The following is a 23,846-nucleotide window of genomic DNA, read 5'->3' on the forward strand; positions in this document are numbered from 1 at the left end:
GATATTACTTCGTTCAGTTACGTATTGCTCCTCTTGTTGTCGTCGTCGTTGTATACCATCACTCTCCTCCCCCTTTTCAATGTTCCATCGGTCGTCGCATAGGGAAGGAAGACTTGGTCTATGATTATGGATGTACCAACGGCCACCATCATCCTTCCTCTATATTGGTAGTACTCCTCTTTTCTTATCTCATGCATGTATCCCTCCTTTTACTTCCAATACACTTTTTGCTACCATTGTAAATCATCATTCGCTTATTTCTTATCCCACACGATTGCTTTGTGTGAGCATACAAGCATTCATCTGAGAATGGATTATCATCTGATACAACAAAGTTTGAGCTCCAGCTCCTAAAACAGGCAAGGTATCGCATCATCTGCCCCTCAGCCAATGAAAATGGAGGGCGATTTCGCCATCGTCGAGCTCAAAGAGTGGTCGACAAGATGTATTCAAACGACTCCATTCTTAAAAGACGGAGCGGTGACCATGCAACGGTTGTTCCCCTCTTGTTTCCTCACACAACATGCAACCCATTCGACTCTTTACTTTCATTTACAAACTCGATATCATATTTTATTTACAATTGTGAATCCTTATTGCTGCAACGTTTACCCCTTACAGAGTAAAAGGTGCACTTGCCGCCTTGACGGGCACGACCACTATCTTCCTCAAAGGTCTTGCACACCTGATAAGGAGGGGTATACAGATGAAGCGATACTGCACCATGTTCCGGGTCAGGGTTAGCAATACGGTGCAAGCCAATCTTGTCTAAAAGGTAAGCAAGAGTTTAGCCGGTTTTGTTTTTTTTTTCTTTTAGTAATAGGCAGGGGGGAGTTGTTGGGTTGGGCGAGTGTATGTGTGGGAATTCTTAGAATCCTCCAAGAAGTAAGAAATATAACTCACCATGAATATAGGTCACTTCATTCGGGCAAAGACGTGTGAGGTTGATGACTTTCATCTGTTTTCCATCAGGTCTTTTCTCATCACCATCAGCATGTGTCACCACAGCATCAGTGATATCTGACGAATCGGCTTCCGACAACGCTGATGAATCTTGTTTGGGGGACGACGACGACGGCTTTGGCCAAGCGTATTGGGTTTCGCTCAGCTCACCATCCAATACTTTCATGATGCAATGCGACCCAGCGTGATTATGGATTGGACTAAGCACCAATAACAACGTGAGTCAGCAGGAGTACAACAACAACCATGACAATGCCGTGTGAAAATAATGACGACAAGCCCGGTTGCAAAGAAGGAAAAAGAACACCTACCTCTGCTGTCCTTTGCTCCATGCCAAGATCATGAGATTAAACTAATCGAGCCGGGAAAAAGAAATCAATATTAGTATCACAGCGACGACAACAACAACAAAATCCAACACAACGACGATGATCACACACAACACACACACACACGCCATGCCATTTGCCTTTTTTCCATCACCAGCTGAAACAGCCAAGATGAAAGCAAAAACGACATCACTCTATCACACACACACCAAACGATTTACACACCTTGCCATTGCCATCATCGATCAAATTACGAGTATAGGCACGAGAGTGATCAAAGATAGTGTATTGGGACCAATCCTTGGCATTGGAACTGTATTGCTCCATCAAGTGGATGATTTCGTTGGGATCAATATGCTCAGAGTCAAGACCACCATCAGGACCAAGCACAGTATGGATCTTTTGGATCAAGGTAGACAAGGTGAAGTCTTCATGAACTTCATGTTGTTGTTGGGGAACAAGAGGAGCCATGGTTGAAGATTTGTAGTAAGGAAGAAGTTATTGAACAAGAAGAAGTGGGACAAGGAAGAAGAAGAGGACAGCTCATCAATGGCCTTTTTATCGTTTGGCGAACATCGGACTTGGGGTGGTAGTGGTAGTCCCCCACCTCCACCTCCTCCCCCCGACGTGGACACATCATCAGCATCATCAGCTCTTTTTTACACAAACGTACGACGGTGTTAATCTGATTGTGTCAGGTCGGTGAATGATTGGTGGATTCGATTGAAAATGGGGGAATATGCAGCATTGCATTTATGTGAACAAGGTTGACGGAAAAGGTAAGTGAATGATGGTAGACCTCAAATCCAGCAAGAATGATGTTATTGTGGGTGTGGGTGTGGGTGTGCGTATGTGCTACTCGTATTATGCTTGGACATGCGTGAGAAAAATAAACATAGAGCAATGAATGATTCCTGTCGGTTAGGTTTTGAAATGTTGTGTGGGCACAAATATCAGGGCAATGCAAGCAAAACATATGGAAAAATTTATCTATCATGTGCCAAGTACCCTAAATTTCAAATCCCCCACAAGGGGAGGAAGAAGGAACCATTCATCTTGGATTTTTCCTTATCAGGTCGCATGAACAATGCACTTTTCTTTGTTGTCAAAAACAAGCGGACTGCTATCGTAATGTTTTACTACTACCCGTAAGGTACTCAAATGTAGCTTTACTATTGGTGAGGTCATCATCGACTTGTAGTGTGAATGGATGTACATGGTAGCTGTGTGGGTACTCTTAGACACATGACCACTGATACGGAGTTTCAGATTTCCCAGAGTAGGCATTTTGATTGATAAATGTGTGGATGGTGTGTGGCTACAAACATTATCGTCTCTTTTTCTCTTCTTCTTTCTTTTCATTTCAGTGGGGGTTGAATCATGGTCGCTACCAAGGAGCATTGTTTCTACTGCTTTGACGTCCTTATTGCCCATTTGCAACAAGAACAAGCTCCTGAGGCAGAGTTTGAAGATGCACCATAGTATGTATTTCTCTTATCATGTTCATGGCGTGTATATATAGATACTAAACGTCCTTTGTAGTCCTCTCTTTGTTACTTGGAATATAGCGGCCTACGACGAAAAGCATTTACGAGGATGCATTGGCAATTTTAATGCGATGCCTCTACGACGAGGGTTAAAAGAATATGCTTTGACAAGGTAAGCACAACAGGAGAGGAGGCTATTACGCCATTTAATACACACACTTACATTACACCCTACGTAGTGCACTCCATGATCGGCGATTCAACCCCATCAGATTGCAGGAAGTGCCACTCTTGTCATGCGGGGTATCCTTGTTGACCGATTTTGAAGAAGGGGACGATTATCTTGATTGGGAGATTGGTAAACATGGCATTTGGATTGAGTTTATCAATGATCATGGCCACAAGCGCACAGCTACCTATTTGCCAGAAGTGATACCGGATCAAGGTTGGACCAAGGTTGAAGCCATCGATTCATTATTGCGTAAAGGTGGTTACCGTGGCAAGATTGATGACAAGGTGCGCAAATCCATAGTGCTTACACGATACCAATCCTCCAAAAACGAGGTATCCTTTGAAGAGTACAAGAATGCACGCCCTCATATGCTAGATGCTTGATCGATTTCTCTCTCTCTCTTTTTCATATTATCTCCACCACCCTCCCCCCATCCACTCATATCCCTTCTTTTCCCGCCACTCTATATTACAAAAATGGAAGACTATGAAAGTGTCTTGCTAATCATTCGCGAATGCTTTGGTAATAAACTACCTCATTGACGGTCTCTTTGCTATTTCAATTGCTCATGCTATTGTCTTTATTGCAGTCTATCGGATACCACCAAGAACAGCTGCTAGAGGATACAGGTACATTACACTACGAGATGATGCGGTACAACGAGGGGATCTCCATGGAGTCATTGGGAGGGAGGAACTCTTGCATCTCAACTGAACAACAACCACCATCTACAGAGCGGCTGAATGGGGCGATTTGGGAAGCTCGTATCTCTGGAAGGGCCGTTTGCGTATCATTACCAAAGGTGAAAGCTGCAGTATCCGCTTGGAAGATGCCAACACTGGTAAGGCTAACGATCATGATATTAAAAGATGACATGGATTAACTTGGGGATGTTAGGTGAGTTGTTTGCATTGTGTCCATATAGTACAACGGGTAGTGCAGTGGAAGCAGTGTTGGATTCCAGCCGCTATTTTGTGTTGAAGATCGAGCATGAAGGTCTGTATACTTGGGTACCACAATATACGAATGACATGAACTGATATGGACTATGGTAGGCCGCCACGCTTTCATCGGTATGGGTTTTCAGGAACGAAGCGATGCATTTGACTTTAATGTGGCCCTTCAGGATTTTGCAAAGTGAGTAAATTCAACAAGGAACATGATGTGAGAGACCAAGACACGAAAGCTGACCGATGAATGTATAGACAAATCCGAGCTGAAAAGCAAGCTGTTGAACGAGCCAAACAAGCTGAACAACTCCCAAAAAAGGATTACAGTCTCAAAGAAGGACAAACCATCAGCATCAGCATTGGTAACGTAGGGGTAAGTATTATTTGTTATTTGGGAATGACGGGATAGAGATGCTAATGGAACTATGCATTTTCAAAAGGCCAAACGCACAAATCGACCCAAGCCAGCAACCCCTGCCACTGGTGGTGGTGGTGGTGGATCGAGCGCAGGTGGTGCCATTCCTCTTCTTCCACCGCCTCCTTCTGCAGCACAAGTCAAACAACAACAACAGCAACAACATCGTAGCAATAATTTGATTTGATTATTATTATAAACCACCCTCTCTCGCTTTGAAACAATTATTGATGTGCCATCCACTTGTGTGTGCGTATATGTTTTGGAAGACAAGAGAACATCAGGAAGCAATGTTGATGCGAGTCTCTCACTCCTGCATTTATTCTTCTCCGGCAAAATAAAGGGGTTGAGAAGATAGAGACATGATGGTGATGATAAGCCAACAGCGAACTTTTTCGAATGATAAACAGCATAATGAAACTTTATTGTGAATAAAGGGTAACTACAGTAATACAATGAGTGTTGTTATTGTGATGATGATGGTGGTGGAAGCTCTTTGTCCCACGCCAATCCATAAAAGAGGGTATGTTTCGTGTCATTATTTGGATCATGTGATGATGATCATGATCATGATCACCATCCAAGTAGGGCACCGGTTGACACAGCCAAGGCGGCATAAACGAATCCGATAAAAGGTTTGATGAACGATGAAGCTGCTGCTGCTGATTGAGAACCATTGGGTGCCATCCCTGGTGAAGTAGGGGCTGATGCATCTTTTGCATCTTCAGGTGGGCCCACTGGATGCTGCACGATTTGAACATTAAGATCCTTGGCCACAGCTTCGCTCTTGGCAGTTACCCATTCAAGCAATCCCCATTCGGCACCACCAGTAACATTGGGTGTAGCACCCGCTGCTACACCTTCCCAGAGGTTTTGGGTCACTTGAGGAAATGTCCATCCAAAGTTGATACCAGGTGAGAGTTGCTTGATGGATCGATCCCATTCAAGATCGGGCAAAAGGAACTTTTGATACTCGAGAACACGATTCGTGAGCGTGTAATTGTTGAATAAAATGGCAGTTGTGTTTTTCAAATACGTTTCAAAACGTGTACGCATCTGCGGGTTTTGCAGCAAATTGTTGATCAGTACGCCACCTGGGAAAAGTTGGGGATAGTTTTTGTACGATGTAGCAACAAATTGACGATCCTGTGCAAGATTGACACCAAAGGTAGCGTCAAAGTCTTGGCCAAGGTAATACCATTTGTTGTTGTCTGTTGGATCACGGTAGGCACCATCGTTGGTTTGCTCCATCCAATAGCCGTCCCAATGACCAGCAAGGAATTCCATCACCATGAAACGCATGAATTGGTCGAGGTCAATAGCCTTGGACAAGTTGGCTACTTGGTTATCATCCTTGTAATTCGTATGATTGATTTGCTCAGAGATGGGTGCCAATGCACTTGAATCCTCGGGACTTGCAGGATTGGGAATCCATGATCCGTACTCGTCCGTGGAAATTTGAAAATCGGCACCAGATGCACCATCATAAAGGGGACCCAATTGTTGTGGTGGTTTGCCATCATAGAATACTGCATTGATGTATGAATACTGAACGATATCATCCAACATGCAAAAGGTGCCGAAACCTTGTCCATTAATGTAGAATCGCACGACATTGGCATCGCCTACATAAACTCCCATGGCTTGCAGGATATCGGAATAGAGCTTCTCACGCATTTGTGTTGGGTCTTCCTCCATATGTCGTAGCTTGATATAGTTACGATTGTAGATGTTTTGTCCTTTAGGCAACGTCCATCTCCAGCTTTGTTTGTTGTTGTTGTGTTTTTTTCCTGCTCCATGAATACCAAAAGAGCATCCCTAGATGTTTAAAACTTGCATTAGCTATCAAGAAAAGGAATTCTGTAACACCCTATTGTTGTACTTGCCTTGTACACAAGTACTTCTTCGGGACCAATAAATGTAAATTTGGTATCATTGTATAAGGTGGCAGGCACGTTCTTGACAAGATTATCCATGTCAGCAGGGTTGCCGGTCATGAAAATGGTGGGTATATAGTTGGAATCAAACATGGGTGCTTCCTTGCCACTACGTGTCCATGGCTAAGTCATACATTGTACAAGTTAGTATGTTACTGCATGTCATCAAGTAATCAAGCTTTACATTTTCAGGGATAGGGAATGGCAGCTTAGGGATGTTTGCATAGGTAATTGAACGATTAAAGAAATCATTTCGAGTCTTGTCACGGCCTTCTTCCAATGTTCGGTCAAAAGGCTCAGCATTGCCACCAGCCACGTACTGCATGCTTTGTTTAGTATATAAATGCTAAAATGATCCGCCTCCTTTCCATCATCGGATCCATTTTTGTCAATAGTGATAATACCTTGTATTTTGAATCAGGAGAAGCATTGGCATCACCTGTAAAGTAAGGCACGTCTGGATCAGAGGCAGTAAGCTTGGTGAGTTGACCATTGACTGATACTTGAACATCAGTGGCACCAGGAGCAACGACACGGAAAGTGACAGCTTTAGCAATAGCCGCCAAGAATAATAGATCAAGGATCTTTCTCATGTGATGAAAGGTGGAAACAAAAGAAAGAGAGAGAAAGAAGAAGATGGATGATGGAAATTATGGAAGGAGAAGATCGACTTTATAACTTTTTTTTTCTTGTTGATGTGCATGATGTTTTTGTCTATCCATGTATGTCGAGTTGTTAGGAGCAAACAACCATGACCTCACGTGTGAGCGCATGGTTAGGAATATCTATCCAGGTGCAGCTATGTTATGTGATAATCACTAAAAATATGTACGTACACAGTGGGGTCATTCAAGGTGGGTGGGTGGGTGGGATTATGCATGTGGCTATACGTAGATTAGGGGCTTATGCTTTGAGGGATTCCAGAAAAGAAAATAATGCAGCAAAATGCTTTTATCGGATAAATAGTAATCATTTACATGTTCAGGGACAAGCGATATTGCTTAACACAGCACACACGCACACGCTTGGGATACGCACATACTCAAGGATCAATCAATCCCTTGATTGAAAAAAAGTTGGGATCCTATCGGAGGTCCGAAATACTCGATCCAATCATTGTTCCACACCACACCACACACACCACCTAAGAAGCATCAATCAATATCCGTGCTTTACGCGGGCCGCGCTTTATTCTCCTCTCCTCCTCCTCTCCTCAACCTCTTTATTCTTTCTCGCTCAAGATGATTGATGTCACAGTATCCAATGACGGCGACAGGATCCTCTGCAAGGAACACGCTCTTGAGACATGTACAGATTGCGACATTGATTGGACCTCGCACAATGCTCTCGCTGCAACACTGAAACAAGTCAAAGAGATTCCTCCACCCAATGCTGCCAATCCCGTACGTTCAGCACAAGTGAATCGACTCAAGGAAGAAGGCAACAAGTATTTCAAGAGTGGCAACTATACTGAAGCTGTTCGTTTCTATACCATGGCTGTGGACCTTTCGTGGGGACGTCCTTTATGGGAACCACTCGCATTCCAATACGTGCGTGAAGAGTTATCTCCTGTATTGTCAAATCGATCAGCAGCACACTTGGCTATGGAGAATTATGTCGATGCTTTGGTGGATGCGGAAATGGTGACTCGGTTGAAGCGCGAGTGGAGCAAGGGATGGTTTCGAAAGGGTAAAGCCTTGTTGGGCATGAATCGTTCTCAAGATGCTGCCGAGGCCTTCCAGACAGGATTGCGATTCGATCATGAAAGCGAAGAGCTCAAGAAAGCATTGGCCGAGATTCATCAACAAGATGCTTAACGACGAGTCCGCCATCATTATCACACACACACCATCCTTTACTATACGCACACACACACACACAACCCTATTTGAATCATTGTTGACACACACTCACACATCTACACTCACGACATCCCATGTACGACAACCATTATCCTCAATTACCCATTAAAAGATCATCCTATTTTTATATACACATACATCACAAAAGTTTGGATTTTATTTTTACTCTTCGACAACACGTCCCTCTAAAAGTAATGGATGGGTGGATGAGCACATCATCATCATGCATCTTCTTTTCAATTGACTTACGCTTATCAATCTCGAGTGGATTGCCTGTAGCTTCCTGGTAAGTGTCACTGGCACGTTGAGCGCTCTTCATACGTGATTCCTTGGACCGACCCATGTTATGGCTTTGAGCAACTTCGGCAGCAACATGTCGATCAGGGTCACTTTGGTTTTGGCTAAATACTGCTGGATCATTGCGTTCTTCATCTTGATTGTCGGCACTCCAGAAATCCGAATGAATGTTATCCTGTCGTTGGTCAGCAGGGACATAGGCTATGTATGTATATAAGAGAATTTAGTTTTAGTTACATTTGACACATGTACATCTCCCTGCTATGTATGACTTGCCATTATCTGCTTCATTGTAATTGGCATTTTGGGTCTCGCCCTCTAAAAAGACTCATGGCATGAATAAATGAAAACTATTTCATTGTTTGCTTAATTACGTACCGCGGTATCCAAAGACACGATGAGGATCATTCTTATCCTCAACAACAAAGTTAGCGTCGTTGTATTGGCGTTGTTGTTGTTGCTTCGACATTCTTAAAAAGACAATGAAACTTGCAAAAAAGAAATGCGTGGAATGCTTTATAAAGTTATATATATATAAAAGGTGCGTTGTGTGAGATGATTGCGAAGATATTACGTCAAGATAAGAGGAGCTTTGTGTGCGAGTGTGTTTGAGAGGAAAATTTGGGGACGATGAACAATAAACAAAAGAGAATGCTGTAAGAGGATAAGTATGACAAGGGAGTTGAGGGAGGGAGGGAAGAGGACAAGGGAGAGAGAGTGAAATCTGAGATACAAGAAAATTTCATGCAGGAACGGTGGTTGCTAGCTTATTTTGACTTTGGCATTTCAAGAACATGACCTGGCATGACGTATTTCATTTCATTGTTGTCATCCTCGAATTGTACTTTGTAAGTACCCGGCGAGCTAACATCCTTGTTCTAAATAAAACGTCATATGAGTCAATCTTAATATCCGTTGCCTAGCAACCACTTAACGTACCTGTTTTGGGGGTAGTATCACCGTTGCCTTGTAAAAGCAAGTCGTTCCCGGATACAATGCTAGCACATCTTGTCCTGCTTTGAGCTCTGGAAGGTGACGTATCTCATGGCTTTCTGGCACGGCAATAACATGCCTTGATGGTATAAAGTATCGCCTGTGGATGAAAAAAAGAAAAGTTCAATAACGTCATCCTCATGTCAATGTGGTCAATCTCCTCCTATTAACTTACTGTTTTTGCCCAGACTCATCTTGATCTATATCCTCAACATGATACCTACAAGACCCATGTGAGCATTGCCATCCATATCTCGAGTCCATGAAAACACCTACTTGTTCTTGTCGGGATGAAAGCTGATAACCACTGCAAGGATCCATTCCTCATTCTTATCCTTTTGCTTTGGTTGTTTGGCAGCGACCTAAGATTGCCCATTGTTTAGCATCATGTTGTCATTCATGTTTCTTCTCTTCCCTTACCGTGATACCAGGAAGAATGATGTCACTGTAAAATCAACGATTAGATGGGATGCATAAACTTGTATAACGTGTTGGTCGCACACATTAGAAACCCACCTATTGGATTTTTTGCCTGATCCAGGTGATGCATGCTTGAGCTCATCAGCTTCAGTTTTCCGTTTCTTGCGTTTTTGCTCTATATCATGAATGCATGAATCAATCATCCCATTACACACCCACACACCCACATGATCCTTCATCATCATCCTTGTTTACCATTACTGTTTTCGGATGCTTCTCTCAATGCAATCAAGACGGATACTTTCTCAATGATATCGTTGATGGTCCTAGATGTGGGGCATGTATGCATGAGATGATGATACGCGGATCACATCCATTCGACTTTTGGCATGTTACCTTGACTCGGTGGATGACAAGCTGATACCATTCTGGTAATACTCCTTGAGACGTTGAGACAACGTGGACGAGATGCCTACAACAATAAGGATGATGCTCTCCATGTCAACAAGCTTCTCCCATTGCCTATGCTGGTCTCCCTACCCACCTTCATCAAAATTGACAGCAAGGTGGATCTTGTTGATATTGTTCAAGACTGATTCGGTTTCCTTTTGGATGTTCTCCAATTTGGCGAGAGAGGTGCATATTTGCTTCCAAAGACTGAGCTCTTCATTGGTCTCTTCCAACGATGCTGATCGTGATGTCCGTGATTTGCGATCCATGGAATATCACAACGCACTGGTGTAAGTATATGGAACAAAGCTATTGTTGTGCGGAGAATGTGTCGTTGTCGGAAGGCTTCAAGTTAACGTGTGGTAAAAGATAGGATGCGCGTGGGCGAACGTGCCGCGTGTGTGTGTGTGTGTGTGTGTGTGTGTGTGTATGAGAGCCAATCTCCCATCATCCTTTATCGTTGTCGTGACTGTGGAGAACACCATCCAACTACTATTGCCACCCTTTTTACAACACATTGAATAAAGCAAATTTGATTTGAAGGGAGAAGACATCATTAACGTGCGTGTGTGATTGTATTAAGAAAGCGTAGATACCATAAAGAGGCATGCAAATGTTGGGGGGAGAGAGTGATTGGCGGCCTAGTGTAGACTATATACAAAGCATGGAGTCGATAATAAAAAAAAGAACAAGAAGTAGAAAAAAAAGGTATGATGCGTGTGTGTGTGTGTGTGTGTAGTGTGTGAGTGTGAGTGTTTGTGTGTCAGTGTGCATGCATGATTGTGAGAGTGTATAAAAAGATGTGGTGTGGTTGTGGTAGAAGAAAGAAAAAGAAACCATATCTATGAAGATGAGGATGATGAAGAGGAGATGCGGCGATGCAACATGGGTGAAGAGGAAGGAGACGATGCGTTACTGCTGCTGTTGCTGCTATTGTTCTTGGGAGCACACATAAGAGGTAAACGCTTTCTTGGCAACTCCACAACGATGCGTTTCCTTCGTGCATTTTCTTGACAAGCGGGATCACAGAACCAGGGTTCATCACCCGCCACAAAAGCATCTGATAATTGATGGTGTGGTTCTGCACATTGTTGATGCACAGCTTTTGGACAACCTTCACAGCGCACCAACACATTTCCTTCCCATGATTCTTGATGATGGCACACTGAGCAAAATAGCTGAAGCACAGGTCTATCACGATCATGGATAGCTTCGTTTGCAAATCCTGTCAGATCAAGGCGTGGTAACTTGCATGCAAATCCATAGCCCTTGTAATCGCATCCATGTTTACTAAAAAAAAAGTTGACAACATGATAAGTAAAATTGTTGGCCGATTCAACGCGTTTGGTGCACGTGCATCTACCATGGAAATGGTAGAAACATCATTCACACACACATCACCCCTGCCCTGAAAGTCTATACTTACTTGCACAATGTCCGCTTTCCCCATGGTCCAGGGCGCCAGTTGACACCTTCAGTGGTGCCACAGTATCGGCACCAGTCAACATTAGCCTTGGTCAACTTTTGATAGATCGTGGGTTGTTGCGTTGGGCGTGGTTCAACAAGTTGTTGTTGCTGTTGTTGTAACTTTTCCTCTTCGGCTTCTTCAAAGAGCTCAGCGCGCTCTTCCCACGAAGCGGTTGACTCGTTATCATCGGCTGCTGAAATGGATTGGAGATCCGCAACACTGCCAAGGAAAAAGGAAAGGTTCAGTTTCCCACCCAAATGGAAATTCCCGTCACTTTCCAGCTCCATCAGCTTACCTTTGGGTATCATCATCATCCGATGATTCTTCAGTTGAGGCATCCTCCTCAAAATAATCCATCAAGGGTGAACCGGGTAGGCTAACAGCATTGCTGGTTTTGGCCTTCTTGACGTTATCAAGGGTGGTGGTGGTGTTATTTCGGGAACGTCGTTTGCCAAGCAAAGAAGGTTGCTTTTTCTTTGAAGATTGTTTCTCGGCGGCAGCAGCAGCAGCATTAGCGCCCTTGTTGGTAGTGGTGGTGGTTTCATTAAGATCGAGACCAATAAAAAACAATGGATCGTCGTCTTGAAGTAAGTCAGAGGGAGAAAAGGAGGCAACATCAGATTCGTCGCTATCACTTTGCCCACAGATCGAGGAGCCTTCAGAGTCTCTTCCTTCCGTTGTAGTCATTGCAGGAGAGAAAAACACGTCCTTGACTAAATCCTTGCTATGCTCAACGACCATCGTATCATATGTAATAGTGGCATTCTCCAGGGTATGATGAATAGGTGGAGGGTACTGTGGGATGGGGGTGATATAGAATCATGCGTTGCCAATGGTGAGTTACGGAGTAAAAATAGAATGGCACGACGACGACAACGACAAACATGGGTATAAAAATGTGTGTGTGTGAAATGTGTGTGCATTGTGTTGCTATGCACTTTATGTCGTCGTCATCGTCGTAGGGATAAAAAACATTGGGCACTTACGGCAGTGGTGTGTGTAGCAAGCCGTGGATAATGGATGGGAGCAGCTGCAGCTGTAGTAGTAGTAGTAGTAGGCAGCGCCAGATAAGGTGGCAGCTGGTAATAATAAAAGGGTCCAGGCACAAACATAGAAGGCACAATGACTTGGTTGGGTTGTTGTTGTTGCTCGGGCATCTTTTGTCGTGGTGCGATGCGTTGGCTAATATGATACAGATCTTGCGTCGACATTGGGAAAAAGCAGAAGGAGTGGGTTGATTCAAGATAGCGAGTCTTATATAGGAGAAAGCACAAGTACGAAATTTGGGGGGTGAAAGCGGGGGGTGTCTAAAAAGGTCAAAGGGGGTGCGATAGCGATGAGGGGGAACAAGTGGAACCTGGATGTGCAGAGCCAAATTAGTTGCTGTTACTCAAACGTTTATTAGTTAGAGTCGATAGTGGCAAAACAAAACAAAAAAGAACGCAACACAGACATCGTGTCACATATTCTGGGCCAAGTCGAGTATACATCAATTACAACTCACATCAATTGCACACCCACGCCTACCCAAACTTGCATCCACATTAGCCCAGCCCAGCGAGTTGTAGCCTATACCTATACGCTACGCACGCACACCCATTATGAGATCCATTCTCCGCCTTGTTCTCGCTTATCCTTTGCACACACATAATCTCACTCCATCACTCACACGCTCACACACACACACACACACTCCCTCCAATATCCTCCTCCCTCACACATATACCCCTTTAGATTTTTCTTTGTTTCTTCCCCTTTTCACACCACTATCATTCCCCGGTAAAGAAAAAACCAAGTGTGTGTATTTATGTGTGCGTGTGTATGTGTGAGGTAGTCAAATTACCTATAAGGAGGTGGGAGATGTAAGAGATGTTTGAAGGAGGAAAGGGACCCTTATGCTTGATCGTCCGACATGGGATTTGGCAGCATGCACGCTCGATACTCATCACAAACAAAATATCCACCAAGCTGAATATGCACTATACACGGAGCACAGTGCGTAGCACCACACCTCGTGTTCCCTTCAAAAGCCTTAATTGGGGGACGAGTGATATTTTTGGGGGGAGAAAGGTGATAATGAACTAGGGTATAGCATGATGTTGAATTGTTGACGAGCAGCAAGGGAGATGTTGTTACCTGACGTTGCTGAAAAGGTGGGCCTAAAACTTGTATAACGGGTCTTTCATTTTTTATGCTTTATTGATTGCTATCATTGCCCACATACCATTAACGTCGAAACGGGCGTTGCTTTCATTTATAGCAACGCACTGACAATAATAATAACAGTGCCCGATATTGCATGCACCTTGAGCCATGCTTGTGTCTCATTCATCAGCCCCCGATTTATCACCTTGCATATGGATTGCAGAAAGACACCACTTGTATATCCGATATCATTTTTCTCACATGGTAAAAAAAAAGGGCTACTTACTGATATTGATGTTGATGATGGTGGATCTTGATTTGTGTGTGTGAGCGACAACGGGTTGTGTTACAAATTAACTTTGTATTGCTCGAGGGTTAGGTATCACACCAACACCCTTTTTTTGCATCCAGGAACGATTAACCTTGTATATATGTATGATCTTATCATGTACATCATCACACACCTACATACTCATGCGTCATTTTATTTTGGAACATAGCCAGTGAATGTGGATTTGCTATCTTGGGACAAGCGGCAGCTGCTGCCGGGGGTGATTGGATGGCTACGTGAGGTAAGCAACAGCAGGTAAAACAAGGGCGGGGAAAGCGGAGCCTATGTTGTGTGCGTGTGCGTGTATGTATGTATGTATGTGGGATGTTTCCATGTTACCATAAGTCGACGACGATCAGTCGTTCGGAATTTTCTATAAAGTGACACAAAGTCTATATCTGATGGCCAAAGTTGGCAGGCTGGGTCTCTATCTAAAAATACAAAATCTGTCTAGGTGGTAATGGTAAGGTCTTGGATTATTAGCCTCTTTCCTCCGCTGCCAAAAGTCATCATCAGTGCACGTTTTGTGCTCGCTTAAGCTTATGCACGTGCTGGTCACTGTAAATCTTGTGCATCCTTTAGACGACCACCACGTCTTCCAGACTTTTTGTGTGATCATCAAGTTAATTCTTGTAGCCCATGAGCCAATAACATCTACCCAGCAAGCAACGCACATGTCCTTCATTGTTATCTATTTGCGTCTTTCATGTACCACCATCATGACAACCATGCACATGGTTCACTCACTAGTGTCTTTGCATCTTGACTATATATTAAAAAGAGAAATTGGGACGCACGAGAGAAGTGGATATATATTTTACAACAACACAAATAAAAAGGGGAGGGAGGGAAGATGGTGGTGGTGGTGGTGATGATGATGATAGTAGATGATGTAGAATGATAGAGTAGTTGACTATATGAATTTGAATGTGCTACAACTACTACTACTAGAAACACATAAACTTGTTGCGTTTGCACATGAGCTTCTCCATGCGGTGTTCCAGGATGGTGCGTGCACGTTCTGCTTTATCCTTAAGCATGCGTTCATTTTCCAATTCCTCAAGCAGCCTGTTTCTCTCAACACTTTCTTCTTCATGCCAACCATTTTGTTGTGATCGTAAATGTTCAAGCTCGAGAATGTAGGTTTGCTTTTCTTGGTTGAGCGTATCAAGTTGTCGTTTGATGCTACGCACAGCATTCTCTGAACGTGATAGCTGTGTTTCGAGTTTGCCGATAACTTGTTGATGAGCACGCACGTCTTCGTCGGCCACATTCATTTTACGCTGTAAGGATCGAATGATCTTTTCATATTGCTCCGAAGTAAAATGGCCACCGTTGTTGAATAAATCACTGATGGCTGTTGATCCACTGGATGTTTGTCGTTGTAATAAAGGTGTCGAGACCGAACGAGCTGGTGATGGGACCGGTGGTAATGGGTTCGAAGGGGGAGCCGATGGCGGAGGTGATCCTGCATCCGTAGTGGTAGTAGTGGTGTTCGAGACACGTTGTTGCTGTTCTCGGATCGCTGTCATTGTTGATGGTGCCGATCCTCGTTTGGCGGTGTTTGTAGTTGTAGGCGAAACAAGCATGACTTCATCGGGTGATGATGATGAGGGTGAACTGGGTGATGATGATGGTTGGTCGAGAATCGATCTCAAAGATCCCGATTTCTTCAAGCTAAATAATGACCAGTCGCGTTGCAGCTTTTGATGTAATGTGTTGGGTGGTGAACGTGGCGTTTGTGGCGGCGAAGTACTAAAGAGGATGGAATCTCGATTGGTGGCAGTTGCGTTGTTGTTGATGATGTTGCTGCTACTTGTGCTGCTTGTGCTGCGGGGTATAATCATGGCTTGTTCTACCTCTTTTTCTAATCGCTCATTGGCTGCTGCAAGCTTCATCACCTTAAGTTCTAGATTCTTGCTCTCAAGGGTCAACTGGTTGTGCTGCAAAATCATTTGTGCCTCGAGCTCATTCACTTGCACCGACAATTGGGAATTCTCCTCCATCAACTGCATCAGCTTGCCAAGCAACTCCTCTTGTCCTTCCGCACTTGTAAGCTTACGCCGATAACGATCTTGTAGCTTGTCTAGACTGCTCAACTCAGATCCATTGTCAGGAGGCGTTACTGCCAAATCCTCTTCATCTTCTTCACTGCTGCTGCTGCTGCTGCTGCGACCACTACAGCTACTATGACTTCTCCTTGATGATGATGGCGATGCTGGAGGTGGTGGTAATGATGATTTGGAATCGATAGCAGTGATACTCTTCTTTTTGCTGGCAATGCTATCAGCTGACAACCGATGCTCATCAGGCAACCCACTATCTCGGTTCATGCGCGTGTCGATGGTTAATCTTCGACGTTGATTGAGCTGCTCTTGAAGTGATTGGATCAATTCAGATTTCTGTGTATGGCTTGCAACAGCTTCCTCCAAACGAGTTTGCATAGCTTGTAGTGACGTTTCCAAAGATGCAATAATATTCTCTTGATCCATATTAAGCTTCCTCGCCTTTTCAAGTTCATTCTCCAATTGTTGCTTTGCACACTCGAGTGCTTGAATCTTTTTGATAGCTGATTCACTTTGCTGTTCAAGTTCCAATATCCGTATTTCCAATCCATCTTCCTCCTCATCTTCTTCTTCTTTGACATCCTCTCGCCGATGTTGCACTTCCAGCTCCTTCACAGCAGCAAGTGTTTTGTCAGCTTCAATATTGTGATCATGAATACTATCTCCAAGACTAGCAGCCAATCGCTCGAGATCTTCACGTTCTGATCCAACGGTATGAACCTCATCAAGCACGTGTTGTACAACATGAGTGAATTGGGCAATTTGCTGATCACGGTCATCGAGTTGCTTTTGCAAGTTGGCGACAAGTTGTTCCAAGGCATCCACCTTTGATTCGAGTGCATGGATAATAACTTCTTGCTTGTGCTGAACAAGTTGCAATGTCTTTGCGTCACGATGAGCTGATTCAAGTTCGTCCAGACGTTGACGATGGACCTTACGTTGATGGTTCATAATATCGGCATGACGGGCATCACGCTGTTGCAACTCTTCACGTAAGCATGTTTCAAGCCGAGCTATTTCTTGTGCCTGAGTATCACGTATGCTAACAGCATCATCACGTAAAGCAGTGATTTCTTCAAGTTGACGTGCAAGGTCGTTGACTTTTTGTTGCCATTGGTGAGTCTCGTGCTGATAGCGCTCACTTTGGGCTTGCAGTTGCTGGTCAGCATGCTGCAGCTGCTCCTGGGTGGCTGTTAGCTGCAGCTGTAATGCATTCGCTTGTGATTCGTAACTCTTTGATGCTTGTTGCAGCTCAGCACGTTGATCCTCCATTTGTCGCAACTTGTCACCCAATTGTATTGATTCCACCTCGAACTTGGATGCATGTACCAAAGACTCATTCAATTGTTGCTCACACTTTGCAATCTTTGCTCGATATTCAGCCATCTTTCTCTCGTACTCATCAATCTGTTGCTTGAGTTGACCAAGAAGTGCCTCATCATCATCGTTCTTTAAATCATTCTCTCCTTGCTGATTCCGAAACATCTGCAATTGCTGCTCATATTCATGCACTTGTTGCTCGTACCATTGAGCCTTCTCATTTTGTTGTCGCGTTGCTTCTTCTTTGACATCACGTAGCTGTGCCTCACATGCTTCAACTTCTTTTGCACATTTTGCCTTTTGCTCCTCAGCCATTTGAAGCTGTTGCTCATAATCCCGTATCTTGTCTTCGTAACCACGTGCTTGGTCTTCGAGCTTTTGTGCTTGTTGTCGGCATGATTGCAATTGTTCTTCATAAACATGCACCTGCTGCTGTTGTTGTTCATGTTGCTTGAGCTTATCCACGGCGGATTGTCGCATGGCATCAAGTTCAGTGAGTCTTTGTTGTTGATCAGCCAATGCTTGATCTTGAGTAGCAAGTGCAGCACGTGCCATAGCAAGCTGTGATTCGAGTGATGATACGGACTTTTCATATTCTTCAATGACAGGCTCAACAAGGTGCTGGAAATCCAAATCCTTTTGCTTATGCAAAGCAACTTGCAAATCTCCAATCTGCTTACGTAAATCGGTCACCAATTGTTGCTGCTGCTCACTTGGCGTAGTAACAGGATCGACTTCAGGCACCGTGAGTTGTGTAGTAGCTGATGATGATAATGTGGGAGTCATGATAGTGCTGCTATCCGTTGACTTTGAAAATGTGGGTGTGCTATTGCTGCTGTTGGCTGTGGATGTCGATGATGATGACTTTAGGTTACGCACCTCACCCTTAAGCTTGCTAATGATGCCACGTAAGAACTCAGGGTTGTCATTGGTGAGCCATTCCTCAGCCTCATTGCGTTCAACACGATTCTTGATATTGCGAGCTCGATGTGCGTATTTGATGGTATTCACCGTTTCCACAAGGTTGATCTCGGCGGGACTGATACATGCAATCATCAATGTTGTAGCATTGCCACCCAATGAGTCTTGCAATAAACGTGTCAACTTTGAATCACGATAAGGGATATGGGCTGGACGTTTGTTGGTGGTACTATCAGCCAATGCCGAAATGACATTTCCCAAAGCTAACAATCCTGCATTGATATTGATGCCTTCTTTACGTCGATCCCCTTCAGCAGCTGTGCGTTTCAATCGTTCAGATCCAGCCAAATCGACAAAATGAAACTTTGAATGGCTAACGACCCATTTGCCATCATCATTGTTGCTATTGTTGGGGTGATGTTGTAATTCTTGAACCATCGCTTTGACATTGACGCCACTACTACGTCTTCCAAGCATCATGGATGATCGAGATGATGTAGGTGTGGGTGGTCTTTGTTGACTCGTTGACATTGTGGATACGGATGCTTTGGGAGTGACAATCCATTTTTCTTGACGCAATGTTACTGAAAAGATGGCATGTGATCGAGATGATTTGGCATTCATGTCGGTGGATCCAGTCGCACGATTTTGTGTTCCCATTTGCAGATACCTAAAAGGAGGTTGTAGCCAATCAGTTTGCTTGTTTTCTCCTTTTATGCAGCATGTCTCTATTTTACCTTAGTACATCCTCTGTACTGTCGACAGGTACCTCCTTAACACCGGTCCAATAAATTTGCCCTTTGGTATCTTCCCGAATTGTCACAGGTGGTCGTTCATCTGCAGGTGCTGGATTCAAAAGATCCACAAGGTCCTCATTGTAGATTTCCACAAAGGATACTTTGACACTAAATCTTCGATTGGCAGGTTGCTGTCGTTGTTGTTGTTGTTGCTGTTCAACCGAAAAAGAGGCACGTCGACTCAAGTTGCTAGGCGGAGTTAGCATGGATGAAGGCCGCATCAATCGACTTGGTGCTTTCAAATTGCTATTGACGGCACTGCTACTATGTCGTTTGCTGATTTTGGGTGTGGATGATGAGAGTGGTGATGATGCACGTGAGGTGGATGATGACGGCGATGTCGGATCGGAATACAATTCCTGGAATAGTGCAGCCATGGCACGCGGGATAATGCCTATAGATGCAGCAGCAGCAACAACAACAAATACAAATGTCAGTAAATAAGTGTTTCTTCATGCATAGGATGGAATTATACAACATACCTTGATGATCAGGATGTGGATGGTCACTAACTTCTGTACCCATAGTATATGTCTTTCCGGAAGATGTTTGACCCTGTGTAACCCATACGACAAGCATCGAGTTGGCACGTTGTTCTCTTTTTTCTCGCTCCCTCTCCTTATTCACTTCTCATGTCATCATCATGCATTACTTACATAGGCCAGGATGGTGACATTGTAACCTGTGATGAATAAAAAAGGAAGAGCATGAGATCACAAATAGATGCCAACTTGATGACCACCCCTCCCCCATATACACGTCTCTTGTGTGTCAAAGCTTACCGTCAATAAACCGGTCTACTAGTTTAGACGCAACGCTCGAAAACACTTGTTCTTGTGTGCTGTTGGTGCCAAACACATGGTCAAATGTGAATGCCTTTTGGTGTGGAACGACATTGACGGTGGTGTCGAAGGTTTTAATGACATCGGAATCGGTGGATTGAGAGAATCGAGGCTGCGCACGATCTTGAGATGTGAGTGGACGTACGCGTAGTGCTAATAATCAAGAGAAGAGAAGAGCAGAGAGAGAAGAGAGAGAGGGAAGAAATGATGAGTTGCTGGGATTCATGTTGTACATAATTTCATGCTGAATAAACTCACCCACTTGAACAGGTGTTGTTTCTTTTGCAGTGGACGAGGTTGTCGAAGGTGAAATCGAGCTATTGCTGCTACCGAATGCCATCGTTTCATGAAGTCGATAAATGGAACATGAAACAAAAGACAAAACGGTGGCAAAGAAAAGATAAAAAGAGAAGAAGAAAAGAGACTACAAATGAAAAAGAGAGAGAAACGGGATTGCTGGTGGGCTTTTTTCAAGGGGAAATAGGAGAGAAGGGGGCAAAGGACAAAAGGGTGGAAACTTTCTCTATCTTGTAAATATGCGCATGTGCCTCGTTTGATCTCTCGCTTTCTTGCCCGTGGCTCTTGTTCATGCCCCATATATGTGTCTTCCGCCTTACTACTAGCAAGCCTACACATACATTTCAAAGGGATTTGGGGGGTTTAAAGGGGAAAGAACGAGGAGCCTGTACGTAGAAGCAAGGAGAATCTTACTGTGTGTGTCGGTGCAATGCACACTTTCGTATCAACTGATGCACAAAACATATACGAACGGGGATCGACTCATTATCCGAAAATGTCAGTAGTAAAGGAGTTGGGGGAGGAGCGGGAAACATAAGGGAGCGCAGCAAGGAGAAAGTAACACATGAACTCTCTTTTTCATCATCATCATCATCACCACTAACATCATCATATGCCTACTCACAACTCTGCTGCTGCTGCTGCTGGTGATGTTTATCATCATAATAATTATCCGCCCTTTTCATTTGTTCACGTTTTTCGGATCATCACAATGGCCTTTTGGATCCAAATTACCCTCTTTATGCTCTAATGCCCTATTTTTATCGCTAGCTTGCAATAGATCGCTAACATTGTGTGCACCTGCTCCTTTCTATCCGTGAATATCATAAATATTATTAGAATAAAACTGTACAAAAGGGAACAAAATGCCCGATGCCAAAGGTACGGAACGAACGGGATCGTGTATGAGGAGGGCGGAACTAGTAGTGGTTGTTACGAGATGAAGGATAATGGTTGTAATGTTGCTATATGCAGTACCGGGAAGCATTGTTTTCATTTCCAAAACTGCCAAGGCTTCTTTTTCTCTTCAGAAGATGACTACATGTTTATGTAATTTGGTTAATACCATCATCGGAAAATCCATCCATTTACACTTACGCTCTTTTTGAAAATGTTGAGCAATCCACCAAGCTTCTTTTCTTTTTGTCGGTCCTTGGGGGGTGGTTTGACAGGCATTGTATCCGCATCTTTATGAGGTGTCTTTGGTGGTGGAGTCTCGGTCGTTGTGGTACCTGGTTTTTCCTTAGATGATGGTACAGCAGGTCCCTTTTGCTTGGCTGTCTCCGTTGATGTTACCGGTACATCCTTTTTCGTTTCATCAGGTTTAGGTGGTTGTTGCTGCTTTGATGGGACTTCCTTATCTTCATCCCGTTTCTTTGTCTCCTCCTCGGCTACTGCCTTTTTGGTATCGATACCAGTAGTATCCTTGGGAGGTGTTTCTTTAGGTGGTGGTGATGCAACAGCAGCAGCAGCAGCAGCAGGTTCTTTGGCAATGGGTTGTTGTTGTTGCTGTTCTTGCTTTTTCGCACCCAAGGATGATGGTGCAGATGTTCTCTTTTCCTGAGTAGTGGATGGCTGTTGATTTGCTTGTTGTTGCGGCTTTGGTGCACTATCATCAGTGGCAGCTGCAGTATCTTTGGCAGCCAATTGGGGCTCATAAGCTTTAGGTGGTGGCTCTTGCTTATTATTTTGTTCCGTTGTCGTTGTCGTTGTCGTTGTTGCTGGTGCAGCAGATGATGGCTTTGCCTTTTCCTCTTTGATGTCAGCATGTTTACCAGTGGCTACAGGTGAACCAGTGGACATTTTTGGTGGCTCTTGCTTCAACTTTTCAGTCGTCTCACATGGCTCATGTGTCCCATCATCCTTCTTTTTGACAGGTGCAGGTGCTACTTCTATAGGTGCTGGTTTTTCAGGTTCTTGTTTTTCTTCTTTAGGTGCTGCTTTTGGTTCCACCTTTGTTTCCTTTTCTTGTTGTTCAATAGATGTACGTGGAGTCGTCGTAGGTTTTGCTGTTGTTGTAGCAGCTGCTGTTGCTGGTGTTGTGCCTTCCGTTTTGGCAGCGGCTCCACCACCACCAGCAGCGGCTTTCTTTGCAGCTTTCTTTTGTGCCTTTTTCTCCTCTTTTTGCTTTTGTCGTCTTTCAGCTCGTGATGCCATGATAAAGGAATTGATAAAATTATCCAAGGGAAAAGAAGAAAGTGTGCGGTGCTAGTCAAGAATGTTGGTGGTTGTAGTGAGCCCATCGGCGATTTGGCTGGAATTGTCCGAGACATGCTTCGTCATGGGTTATATGAGCCCAAGCGAGTTGTATTGCGTGCCAATGCCTTCCTGTAAAGAGCGAGCATTCTCACCAATGCGATAATGATATTACCTACTACTTGGATGGTTGAGGTTGACAGCACCTGTGCTACACACAACAACATTCTCCACCCCCACAATCGTATCATCACGCGGCATAAACAAACTCAATGCTGTACTGTATCCACCACGCCAAAAATCAGGGAGTAACTCGCATAAGCGTGGACCTTGTATTTCATTCAATGGAAGGAGCATGATGAGTGTATGCTAGAGCGGTGCCACCATATAGTAGTATTCTCCTCTTTTTTGGGCCCAATGTATACATACTCGGAGTGTTTCCATCACATCGTCATTATGCAGAAAACACAAATGCCAATATACAACATGCTTTGGGCTTTTTTGCTCTAGATTTATGAAAACAGGGATAACACCATCATAAACAATCACAACAGGCATTGTCGATCGTCATCATGTTGGCTATGTTGTTGTCGTGATAAACGCATGGTTCAATCGCGTTGCCACATATGGCTGAATTGTTGGCAAAAGATATGCATGTACACGTAGTATGGCAATCGTGCGTGTGTGCAAGTGGTGGTCGGCACAAAACAAAGATGCAAACGCACACACGTACATACACACCATTATTGGGAAGTCTTTTGCCTCATTGTTCTCTCTCATACACGCACTCTCTCATTCTTATCGTTCTTTTTACATATCACCCTCCCCCCCTTGATATCATCCCTTTCTTTCCAACACGGATGCACCATATGCTTTTGTAAAGAAACTCATTAATGCACCTCATCTCGTGATCTTGCCGCATTGGCTGTTGTTGCTTGGTGATGTGTGTGTGGCTGTTGCTATGGTGATGATGATGATGATGATGATGATGCATCCCAGGTTTTGTTTACAATGAATCACCATATCCCTTCCATCACCCTCCTCTTTTTTCTCCTCCTTTCATTTCCCCTCTCATTTTACGCCATTCATCCATCCTCACTCATTGTATGCGTGCGTGTATTTGAAATA

At 44.0% G+C, this 23,846-nt stretch overlaps 10 protein-coding genes across 10 annotated transcripts; 3 read left to right on the forward strand and 7 right to left on the reverse strand.

The window, feature by feature from the left end:
- Positions 1–577: 577 nt before the first annotated feature.
- On the reverse strand, positions 578–1,763 carry O0I10_000567 (uncharacterized protein; the record flags this gene model as incomplete). Its single annotated transcript, XM_058480676.1, has 4 exons — positions 578–768; positions 904–1,163; positions 1,275–1,315; positions 1,518–1,763. The coding sequence occupies 4 exons, from the start codon at positions 1,761–1,763 to the stop codon at positions 578–580; spliced, it is 738 nt and encodes a 245-aa protein (XP_058348240.1).
- A 909-nt stretch (positions 1,764–2,672) lies between these two features.
- O0I10_000568 (uncharacterized protein) lies at positions 2,673–3,394 on the forward strand (the record flags this gene model as incomplete). The annotated part of the gene is made up of 3 exons (XM_058480677.1): positions 2,673–2,773; positions 2,835–2,951; positions 3,019–3,394. The coding sequence occupies 3 exons, from the start codon at positions 2,673–2,675 to the stop codon at positions 3,392–3,394; spliced, it is 594 nt and encodes a 197-aa protein (XP_058348241.1).
- A 93-nt stretch (positions 3,395–3,487) lies between these two features.
- O0I10_000569 (uncharacterized protein) lies at positions 3,488–4,563 on the forward strand (the record flags this gene model as incomplete). The annotated part of the gene is made up of 7 exons (XM_058480678.1): positions 3,488–3,533; positions 3,601–3,640; positions 3,746–3,852; positions 3,909–4,007; positions 4,067–4,148; positions 4,217–4,334; positions 4,402–4,563. 7 exons carry the CDS (start codon positions 3,488–3,490, stop codon positions 4,561–4,563), a joined length of 654 nt encoding a protein of 217 aa, XP_058348242.1.
- Positions 4,564–4,949: 386 nt separating this feature from the next.
- Positions 4,950–6,906, reverse strand: O0I10_000570 (uncharacterized protein; the record flags this gene model as incomplete). The annotated part of the gene is made up of 4 exons (XM_058480679.1): positions 4,950–6,194; positions 6,263–6,436; positions 6,498–6,632; positions 6,718–6,906. 4 exons carry the CDS (start codon positions 6,904–6,906, stop codon positions 4,950–4,952), a joined length of 1,743 nt encoding a protein of 580 aa, XP_058348243.1.
- Positions 6,907–7,554: 648 nt separating this feature from the next.
- O0I10_000571 (uncharacterized protein) lies at positions 7,555–8,130 on the forward strand (the record flags this gene model as incomplete). The annotated part of the gene is made up of 1 exon (XM_058480680.1): positions 7,555–8,130. The coding sequence occupies one exon, from the start codon at positions 7,555–7,557 to the stop codon at positions 8,128–8,130; it is 576 nt and encodes a 191-aa protein (XP_058348244.1).
- Positions 8,131–8,337: 207 nt separating this feature from the next.
- O0I10_000572 (uncharacterized protein) lies at positions 8,338–8,941 on the reverse strand (the record flags this gene model as incomplete). Its single annotated transcript, XM_058480681.1, has 4 exons — positions 8,338–8,360; positions 8,425–8,673; positions 8,749–8,790; positions 8,851–8,941. The coding sequence occupies 4 exons, from the start codon at positions 8,939–8,941 to the stop codon at positions 8,338–8,340; spliced, it is 405 nt and encodes a 134-aa protein (XP_058348245.1).
- A 298-nt stretch (positions 8,942–9,239) lies between these two features.
- O0I10_000573 (uncharacterized protein) lies at positions 9,240–10,604 on the reverse strand (the record flags this gene model as incomplete). Its single annotated transcript, XM_058480682.1, has 9 exons — positions 9,240–9,350; positions 9,412–9,565; positions 9,641–9,685; positions 9,742–9,827; positions 9,886–9,910; positions 9,982–10,060; positions 10,141–10,211; positions 10,282–10,357; positions 10,430–10,604. The coding sequence occupies 9 exons, from the start codon at positions 10,602–10,604 to the stop codon at positions 9,240–9,242; spliced, it is 822 nt and encodes a 273-aa protein (XP_058348246.1).
- A 573-nt stretch (positions 10,605–11,177) lies between these two features.
- O0I10_000574 (uncharacterized protein) lies at positions 11,178–13,014 on the reverse strand (the record flags this gene model as incomplete). Its single annotated transcript, XM_058480683.1, has 4 exons — positions 11,178–11,625; positions 11,762–12,022; positions 12,099–12,598; positions 12,790–13,014. 4 exons carry the CDS (start codon positions 13,012–13,014, stop codon positions 11,178–11,180), a joined length of 1,434 nt encoding a protein of 477 aa, XP_058348247.1.
- Positions 13,015–15,226: 2,212 nt separating this feature from the next.
- On the reverse strand, positions 15,227–20,565 carry O0I10_000575 (uncharacterized protein; the record flags this gene model as incomplete). The annotated part of the gene is made up of 6 exons (XM_058480684.1): positions 15,227–19,256; positions 19,324–19,777; positions 19,866–19,938; positions 20,040–20,065; positions 20,166–20,378; positions 20,484–20,565. The coding sequence occupies 6 exons, from the start codon at positions 20,563–20,565 to the stop codon at positions 15,227–15,229; spliced, it is 4,878 nt and encodes a 1,625-aa protein (XP_058348248.1).
- Positions 20,566–21,515: 950 nt separating this feature from the next.
- Positions 21,516–22,679, reverse strand: O0I10_000576 (uncharacterized protein; the record flags this gene model as incomplete). Its single annotated transcript, XM_058480685.1, has 2 exons — positions 21,516–21,560; positions 21,621–22,679. The coding sequence occupies 2 exons, from the start codon at positions 22,677–22,679 to the stop codon at positions 21,516–21,518; spliced, it is 1,104 nt and encodes a 367-aa protein (XP_058348249.1).
- Between the last annotated feature and the right edge of the window lie 1,167 nt (positions 22,680–23,846).

Source organism: Lichtheimia ornata (assembly GCF_029851405.1).
Source record: "Lichtheimia ornata isolate CBS 291.66 chromosome Unknown scaffold00002, whole genome shotgun sequence".
Classification (NCBI taxonomy): domain Eukaryota; kingdom Fungi; phylum Mucoromycota; class Mucoromycetes; order Mucorales; family Lichtheimiaceae; genus Lichtheimia; species Lichtheimia ornata.